This window comes from Salvelinus namaycush, chromosome 23 (genome assembly GCF_016432855.1).
Source record: "Salvelinus namaycush isolate Seneca chromosome 23, SaNama_1.0, whole genome shotgun sequence".
NCBI lineage: Eukaryota > Metazoa > Chordata > Actinopteri > Salmoniformes > Salmonidae > Salvelinus > Salvelinus namaycush.
The window spans coordinates 35822114-35831699 of record NC_052329.1 but is presented as its reverse complement, the minus strand read 5'-3'; the positions used below and the strand labels follow the sequence as shown (position 1 = coordinate 35831699).

Genomic DNA, 9586 nt, shown 5'->3' with positions numbered 1-9586 from the left:
GACTACCTCATGAGGCTGGTTGAGAGAATGCCAAGAGTCTGCAAAGCTGTCATCAAGGCAAAGGGTGGCTACTTTGAAGAATCTCAAATATAAAATATGTTTAGATTTGTTTTACACTTCTTTGGTTACTACATTATTCCATATGTGTTATTTCATAGTTTTGATGTCTTCACTATTATTCTACAATGTAGAAAATAGTAAAGATAAAGAAAAACCCTGGAATGAGTAGGTGTTTCCAAACTTTTGACTGGTACTGTAAGTATTCAGACCCTTTACCCAGTACCTTGTTGAAGCACCTGTGGCAGCGATTACAGTCTCAAGTCTTCTTGGGTATGATGCTACAAGCTTGGCACACCTGTATTTGGGGAGTTTCTCACATTCTTCTCTGCAGATCCTCTCAAGTCCCATCATGTTGGATGGGGAGCGTCGTTGCACAGCTATTTTCAGGTCTCTCCAGAGATGTTAGATCGGGTTCAAGTCTGGGCTCTGGCTGAGCCACTGAGGGACATTCAGAGACATGTCCCAAAGCCACTCGTGCATTGTTTTGGCTGTGTGCTTAGCGTCGTTGTCCTGTTGGAAGTTTTTTCTTCTTCTCTGAAGTAGGTTTTCATCAAGAGTCTCTCTGTACTTTGCTCAGTTCATCTTTCCCTCGATCCTGCCTGGTCTCCCAGTCCCCGACGCTGAAAAACATCCCCACAGCATGATGCTGCCACCACCATGCTTCATCGTAGGAATGGTGCCAGGTTTCCTCCAGACGTGAAGCTTGGCATTTAGGCCAAAGAGTTCAATCTTGGTTTCATCAGACCAGAGAATCTTGTTTCTCATGGTCTGAGAGTCTTTCGGGTGCCTTTTGACAAACTCCAAGCGGCTGTCATGTGCCTTTTACTGAGGAGTGGCTTTTGTCGGCCACTCTACCATAAAGGAGATTCGAGTCTGTAATCTCTGCCAAAGGTGCTTCAACAAAGTACTGAGTAAAGGGTCTGAATACTTATGTAAATGTGATATTTCAGTGTTTTTTTATATACATTTGTAAACATTTATAAAAAACAGTTTTTGCTTTGTCATTATGGGGTATTGTGTGTAGATTGCTGAGGGAAAAAAAACATTTCATCAATTTTAGAATAAGGCTGTAACGTAACAAAATGTGGAAGAGTCAAGGGTTCTGAAACCTTTCCAAATGCACTCTATATATACTATTTTTTGTATTTTTTGTTCAGAATTAATTTTTTTGAGGGACAAAAAAGGTGTCGCGGGCCGCCAGTTAGGGAACCCTGGTTTAGACTTTGAGTCTGAGCTTAACATTTAAACACAAGCACAAAAGCCCATTCATCACACATTATTCCAAATATTCCATGACCATAAGTTGGTGGAAACCTGATTAATCCATCCTTGCTGAGAGGACTGCAGTTGCCCTGGCAGAGAGAAAAGAGCTCCAGTAGGGGTCCAGGAATACAAACAAAGCAGCTCTCCATCCAAAGACACCCACTCAAGACACTAACAACCAGATGGAAACACCTCAGTACTTTTATTTCTAATGAGCTGTGAAGAATATAATCATTTGAGCCATTTCCCACAGGACCTTATAAGTTACATAATATACTCAGGATGCTGAGCATCCGAATAGAACATCCTGACATACGATTGGAGATGCTCAGATTTTGTTGGGCAACTACAGTATTTTATCAAAAGGATGTGGACACCTGCTCGTCGGAAAACTCATTCAAAAAGCATGGGCATTAATATGGAGTTGGTCCCCCCTTTTGCTTCTATACAGCCTCCCCTCTTCTGGGAAGGCTTTCCACTAGATGGTGGAACATTGCTGTGGGGACTTCCGTTCAGCCACAAGAGCATTAGTGAGGTCAGGCACTGATGTTGGGTGATTAGGCCGGGCTCGCAGTTGCCGTTCCAATTCATCCCAATGGTGTTCGATGGGGTTGAGGTCAGGGCTCTATGCAGGCCAGTCAAGTTCTTCCACACCGATCTCGACAAACCATTTCTGTATGGACCTCGCTTTGTGCATGGGGGCATTGTCATGCTGAAACAGGAAAGGGCATTCCCCAAACTGTTGCCACAAAGTTGAAAGCACAGCAATTGTCTAGAATGTCATTGTATGCTGTAGCATTAAGTTTTCCCTTCACTGGAACTAAGGGGCCTAGCCCAAACCATTAAAAAGCCCCAGACCATTATTTCTCTTCCACCAAACTTTAGCGTTCTCCTGGCATCCGCCAAACCCAGATTCACCAGATGGTGAAGCATGATTCATCACTCCATAGAACGCGTTTCCACTGTTTCAGAGTCCAATGGCAGCAAGGTTTACACCACTCCAGCCAACGCTTGGCATTGCGCATGGTGATCTTAGGCTTGTGTGTGGCTGCTTGGCCATGGAAACCCATTTCATGAAGCTCTCGATGAACAGTTCTTGTGCTGACAAGAAGCAGTTTGGATCTCGGTAGTGAGTGTTGAGCTTGTGTGGCCTACCACTTAGCCTACCACTTCACGGCTGAGCCGTTGTTGCTCCTAGATGTTTTCACTTCACATTAAACTTACAGTTGACTGGGGCAGCTCTAGCAGGGAAGAAATTTGACGAACTGACTTTTGGAAAGGTGGCATCCTATGGCGCTGCCACATTGAAAGTCTCTGAGCTCTTCAGTACGGGGCATTCCACTGCCAATATTTGTCTATGGAAATTGCATGGCTGTGTGCTCGATTTTATACACCTGTCAGCAACGGGTGTGTATATTTGTGTATATTACAAAAAACATACCAATATTCTGTAATAACATTTTTTTTACTCCCTAAAATGAAGCAATTTGAAGCAATACAAGGCTATTGCAGATTGTTTTTAAATCCACACTTGATTAGCTCGGAAACTTTCAGCTGGTGGTATCAAATTTCAAAGTGAGTTTGAGTCCACTCTACCACTTACCTGATTAGCTGTCATGAGACTATCCCCTTAATGTGATCAAATCTGAGTGTTGCCGCTGACCATTCATAACTGCCAACAGACAATCCAATAACACTTGAAGTGGTTAAAAGGAAGCATCCTAATTGGATGATATCATTCAAAAGCACGAGGAGACAAGGGACAGAAGTTCAGGGTCAAAACAGTACTTTATTTCCCACATCAGTGTATTATAAACCTGGCAGCAAATCCAAGGGTCATACATAGTCCTGATGGCACTAACCTTTTGGCACTTCCATAATCATGACTAATATTGTACGTGCCAGAACTGATCAAAAACAATCTGTTTATGACAAATAATGTAAACATTTTCACTGCTATGAACTGGATTAATTGTTAATAGTGTTTTGACTTTTATTAGCTGAGCTACTCATCTCAATAATGGATTGAGCTGGTCATCGTGTTAGATAGGATTGGTCAATAGACCAGGGCTTTGGTGTCGGGTCCTCTGCAGTGCCATGCCATCCCTCGCTTTGATGGTGTTTCCGTCTGCCATCGCTTGCTTGCAGATCCTCCAGCCACTGATCCTCCAGTTATGAGATAACAGGCATTGGATAGTCACAAAGCAGAATACACAACTAAGTTCATCAAATAATGAAAGAAACCATTGTGGCTACAACCCAAATCAACTAGGGCCAAATGTAGCCACCATGTCTAAGGTTGTGGATTGGAAACTGTGTAACTGGAACTAATTGACGTAACTGGAAGAGAGATGCGGTTCCTGGGCTGTAGGTTGGAATAGAGGGAAGCCAACTCGCGGTGGAAGAGGAACCCACCTTCAAGCCATCTGCTGCCCACGGAGGAGCCAGACACCACAGATGGAGTCATCACAGACTGCGGCACTAGCTCGGCAAAGGCATGCCCCTCGTCTGCATCTGGTCCAGCCTAAAGAATCTGGATAGGGAAAGGATCGGAGCGGATCAGTATCCTTTAGTTTAGCGCAAACGAGAGCTAAAATAATAGAGACAGAGATGGGGTGAAAAACTACAGCCCAGTAACTCCTCAGTACACTTTACAGAGAGAGGGACACGCAATCATTCATTGATGTCAAGAGGAGAGATCAAGCTTGGTTTCTTAATGCCATGTTACTGAATATGGCTAGATACAAATTAAGATAGAGATCTCATTCCAGGCCATATGAAAAGGAAAAGGGAAAAGCCATATGACATCTTCATCATCCAGACCAATGGTTAGGTATTCAGCCCTACAGAATCAATATCAAATTTGATGGTAAAGTTGGAGAGTGCAGAGTTGTCTCCCTCTAAGGGACAGGGAGCAGGCAAGTAGGGGGTAGGCTGAGTGATTAGGGGAGAGGAGGGTGGGCTGGCGGGCGGCGGGTCCAGGGTGGTGCTCGGAGCAGCAGCTCCTCTGTAAACACAGAACATTCAGAGAGGCATCCTGTCCTGATAGAGGACAGCACCACCAATCGCCCACCATGGCTGTAGGCAAGTACCTCTCCACCCTCCCTCCTCTTCCCCACTGGGTGGAGGCACTGGCACAGGGAAACCAAAATAAACTCTGGGCTGTGCTTGCATACTTCTCCACCTGACGACATGGCATTACAGAAATTGTTCTGCGATCTGATCGTGATAGAGAGTGACGCACATGTGTGTTCACTACAGAGTCCAGTGCATACTGTAATTTATCATGGGCATAGTCCAGTGCATACCTTATTCTGACTGATAGGACTCTGAGATTAGTATCCTAGAGCGATTGATGAGAATGTGAAGCAGCACTGCAAGCCATGTGACCTCACTACAGCTATGGAAACTGCATTAATGCTGCCCACCAGTGCTCAAACACTGCTACTGCAATATACTCTACTAATCGGACTAAAACTAATGTTTAACATTCAAATGTATCTGAATCCATAGATACTGAATGGCCAATTAGGTAATTGATCAAACTAGCAAAGGAAAAAACATACAGATTTTCTTTCTGGGGGTCTAAAATGCCCGGCACACAATAGCTGCCCATAATTTGCAATAGCAATGCTCTACTCTTGGCACTGGGAGCAGTCATCCAAGGCAGTAACCTGAATGACGAAATGGTTCAAATGAACCTAAATGAATTTGTAAAGAAAGTATGATTTATTGTGACCTGGAGGAGGTTTGACATAAAAAAAAAGTGAAAGTGATAAATGCAGAGAGAAAAAAAGACAACCGTTTGGCTTTAATTCTGGGAGTATTTAGTATGTATTAAGATTCCCATTAGCTGCTCCACTGAGAGATATGAGGACTAATCTTGGTGTTAAAACTGGACCCGCAAGGAAAGCATTTCCAGAGATTAAAAGGGATTAGCCATGATTGATCAGCAGTTGATATAAATAAGAAGTGACGCTAACGGTGAGTTTACACCAGGAGGAGGCATCGCGCGGTGAAACATCGGAAGCCATTCCCTTTCAAAGGAAGGTTGAGAGCATGGGCGAGGGAGCTGAACAGGACGGGACTAAAATTGGGGAAAGCTGAACATTATTAAAACCTTCAGCGATAACGCAACGTGAGTGACCAATTGAAGCTCACCATAGCTTCCAACCCCTACTGGATTGGCTGACAATGGCTGTTGATATGTAGCACTACCTAGCTACTTGATAGCTTGTTAGCACCCCCCACGAAGGCGTGGCTAAGGGAGTTCCGCCAATATAGTGTAAACGCCATGAAAGGGCTGGATTCATTCCGTTTCACGTAAAATCCGGGTTCAAATTTAAAGGTAATTTCCGATTGAGCCGATATATGTGTTTACGGTGAATGCAGTCTAAATGAACATTGCCTTTAAATTTCAATCGAGCTTGCTATATATAACGATTCTTCTGCGATAAGATTGAATGCAGCCCTTATCTTTTTCCCAAAATGTTGTTAAATTACTACATGTAGTTCCCTATTCACCAACACTGGTTCTGCGCATGTTTTGTCCACCAATGTTAGGCTACCCCAAAGTCACCTTGGCTGGGCATTGCTGAGTCTACAATGAAGTCAAAGCAAACCACATACATCCTATAATTTGCCTTAGACTCAGCCCTGTAGTAGCCTATATGTTTCAATCGAAAATTATTTTATAAATTAAAATTAGTGTCACATCTCGAATTATTTAATACATTCATATGAAAGCCTACAATCGCGATATAACACACACGCATTGAGAAATGTGTGTGTGTGATCAAAAAGGTTAGTGAAAAACTTAGGCTACCAAATCACCAATAAAATAAAAGTTGTAACAGAAATACTTGTATTCCTACCTCAGCTTTATGGTGGTTGACTTGGCGCTGATCTAGAAGTTCGAAATTCAATCTGTAAAAACTTTGGAAGCCCGGCATCATTAGATAACGGGACAATTGTCGTGGATAGAGCATAAGCTGCACAATTCTATAGCCTACCAACCACTCCTAAAAAGAAAAACAATAAACCACTGCGATATTTAACTACAAACTGTAGGGCAAAAGTAACTGTTTTTGAAATAGGCTTATTTACCGTCATTTTCGCCCGGTCCCAAAGTAACTGTTGACATAATAGATGCCCCTCCTTCTTCTGATGATGTGGAAAAGGTTGGCTAGGTGGAGGCCATTGACGTCAGAATTATATTGTAGTCTCAAGGATTTTGCATATAGACAAGCATAGGCTACTGTATATAGGCATTCGCTAGGCCTAGTCATTTTTTTCAGGAACAAAAACAGTGAACAAATATATTTATTTATTTAGACTATGTATTATTGTCATAATAATAATAAATGTAATACTAATAATACTGTAATAATTATTTGTTCATCATGTATCATCATAAGGAATATTGTTATAATTTTTAGTCTTATCAGTATTAGCCAACTAATATAATCGATGATGATTGAGGATGATGATGATAATGATGATTTTCTAAAAATCTCGGTCATTTAACAAGTGAAGGTATTGCAACTTCTGCAAATAGTTTAGTTCTGATGAAACTTTCGAAATAGAATGCTTAGAATTGTTACATCGCCCAGGGAACGTTCCATGGATTTAGAACTATTGACAATATGTTTATAATTGAAATTAAAATCACCACAAAGACCAGGAAGCAAGCTGAGAATGAGAGATATATATTCTGAAACTGAAGTCTACCACACTTTGGATGTAGTGGGAAAGGGTACCTTCGGAAAAGTGTCAAAATGCTGGAGAGGGAGTGACGGAGAATTAGTGGCGGTAAAAATTATGAAAATGGATGTTCACAGAAATCGAGTGATAAAAAATGAATTAAAACTTATAAGTGCTCTTTCCCGGAATAATTTGAAGACAAGCCACATCGTTCAATTTCACGAGGCCTTCCGTGACCAAACGAATCATTACCTGGTTTTTGAACTATTGGAGAAGAACCTGTATCAGCTTCAGAAAGAGAATGGTTTCAAGCCGATGGCGGTCCGCAACATCAGGACCATCACGTGTCAGATGATAAAAGCACTAGCCAAACTGAAGGAACTCGCCATCATTCATGCTGATCTGAAACCTGAAAATATAATGGTCGTGGATCATTGTCGCCATCCTTTCAGCGTAAAGTTGATTGATTTTGGTTCTGCAAGTATTTTCAGTGAAGTGCATTTTGTTAAGGAGCCATACATCCAATCCAGGTAGAGAGCTTATGTTGCATCACATGCTTTGTGATGTCTTGTATTTGTGAATGTGATCATTAAAACAAATTCAGGATGTCTGTGTGAACCCAACATGATCACTTCCACAAACAAAACATTTGGGAAAGAAAATAAGTACCTAAATTTGCTCTTACCCGGTTTTTCAAATAACTCACAGGTTCTATAGGTCTCCTGAAATCCTCCTGGGCCTTCCATTCTGTGAGAAAGTGGACATGTGGTCCCTGGGTTGTGTGATGTCAGAGTTGTTCCTTGGATGGCCTCTGTATCCCGGCGATTCAGAGTTTGATCAAGTGAGGTACATCTGCGAGACGCAAGGACTACCGCAAGCCCATCTGCTCAACATGGCCAGCAAGGTTCACAATTTCTTCAAGCTCACCACCAACAGTCGAGGAGAGAATAAATGGCAGCTCAAGCCCAACAAGAGACGTCCCCCCTCAGGCACAGAAGGCCGTACCCAGTGGAAGCAGCTGGGATCGACAGATCGGAGGAAGTACATCCTCTCCTCCCTGGACCAGCTGGAGACCATGGATTTCACAGAGCACGACCCAGAGCTCCGCAACGAAGACATGGCAGCAGAAGTTGAGGACCGCCGGAGCATGGTGCAGCTCCTCAAGCGGATGTTAACCTTGGACTCCCACCAGAGGATCCTACCCAATGCAGCCTTACACCATCCTTTCATCAACATGCAACACTTACGCATGTACCCAGACTTCCACCGCTACTATGAGAAGTCCGCTCAGGCCCTCCGTGAAGCCCTGATTCAGGATACAGCTCCAGAGGGAGACAGCTGTAGGTCTCACCATCTGAATGCCGAGAGAGGCCAGCGGTTCCTGTACCCCAGGGAGAAGGAGGCCCACCAGTCATGTCCATGGGTTCAAAATCACCATGACCACAGGGAGGGCTATCCACCATCCCCAGAGGGTTTACAAGGTAACAATGGGGTTCTCTCCCAGCAGACCCCAGTCCCCAGTGTGCCTCAGTCCCCCACAGCACTGATTGGAGACCTGATGGAGAGCCTATGCATTGTAGATGAGGCCAGCCTGGAGACCACCATGGAGGTATGGGCGGACAAGGACGTCCAGTGTGCCTTCCATCCGTCCAGCTCTGTGATACCTTCAGATCTCCAAGCTGGCCTCCAACCAAGTGAAAGCATTGCCTTCCAGGAGACTGAGCTAGACTGTCATCACTTAGGCTCCACCAGCAGAGAGGAACCAGAGAGTGGCTCCATGCTGTCCTATTTCACCAGGCTGTGTGAGAGCCAGCGCCTGAGGCAGCCAGTGGCCAGGTCCTCACGGTCCGATCCTACCCACGGGTTGAGCTACACCTCTGTGCCCCAGGTGGACAAAGCAGGTGAGCCCATAGGCTTCAGTTTCTTTTCTAGGGACTCCACCACCCAACAGGACCTTGCAGGGCCCAGGGAGCAGGCAGAGGCAAAGGAGGCAGCCTGTGATTATGGTTTGGAGGTAAGAGTATGTCATTTTGGAGATACAATATCATTGTCAGTAGAGATTAGTAACATAATACTGTATAAATGGTGTGGGGTTTACAATTCTGGAACGTTTTTGTCATTTTCCATTTTGGTGTCCCACTCTCCCACAGGAGATCCAGTTTCTCAATTTTGAACCTGAAGGTTACACCTGTCATTGTGGCCAATGGTGGCCGGCGTGGACCACGGATCCAGAGGTGTCCTCCTACCTGGGCTACGGCCCCCCAGCCTGCTGTAGCCATACGCAGCAGCAATACCTCCACTACTGAGTCTCCTGGAGGGAGGGGATCAACGTGATCTCCTCAATACAGCAAACAGACACTCTGCCAATGAAAAGCAGGCCTGAATAGACAAGTAGATCCGCTTTTTAAAACAGCCCTCTGAAAATGTTGTGGTTATGAGTTTCATATTGACTGCACAGTGGATAAATACATGTATAATTTACAAGACTGCATGCATTATTCATGGTACTGAAATAAGATAGAGAGGGAGGATAGACTTACTTATTCTTAACACTTGTGTA

General features: G+C 43.9%; 1 protein-coding gene and 1 long non-coding RNA gene across 2 annotated transcripts; one reads left to right on the top strand and one right to left on the bottom strand.

Moving 5' to 3' along the window:
- Nucleotides 1–3099: 3099 nt before the first annotated feature.
- LOC120018810 lies at nt 3100–6492 on the bottom strand. Its single transcript, XR_005472260.1, has 3 exons — nt 6430–6492; nt 6198–6258; nt 3100–3856 (listed from the first exon to the last, which is right to left on the bottom strand). It is a non-coding gene; the product is annotated as an uncharacterized LOC120018810 (long non-coding RNA).
- Nucleotides 6493–7020: 528 nt separating this feature from the next.
- LOC120018659 (homeodomain-interacting protein kinase 4-like) lies at nt 7021–9332 on the top strand. Its single transcript, XM_038961858.1, has 3 exons — nt 7021–7556; nt 7735–9040; nt 9177–9332. Exons 1-3 carry the CDS (start codon nt 7021–7023, stop codon nt 9330–9332), a joined length of 1998 nt encoding a protein of 665 aa, XP_038817786.1.
- Nucleotides 9333–9586: the final 254 nt, after the last annotated feature.

What these genes read in the sequence shown, in the direction of transcription:
- LOC120018659 (XM_038961858.1), top strand. Translation starts at nt 7,021, where the DNA reads ATGAGAGATATATATTCTGAAACTGAAGTCTACCACACTTTGGATGTA. An exon ending in GAGCCATACATCCAATCCAG is followed by an intron (nt 7,557 to 7,734) that starts GTAGAGAGCTTA and finishes AATAACTCACAG; the next exon opens with GTTCTATAGGTCTCCTGAAA. An exon ending in CCTGTGATTATGGTTTGGAG is followed by an intron (nt 9,041 to 9,176) that starts GTAAGAGTATGT and finishes ACTCTCCCACAG; the next exon opens with GAGATCCAGTTTCTCAATTT.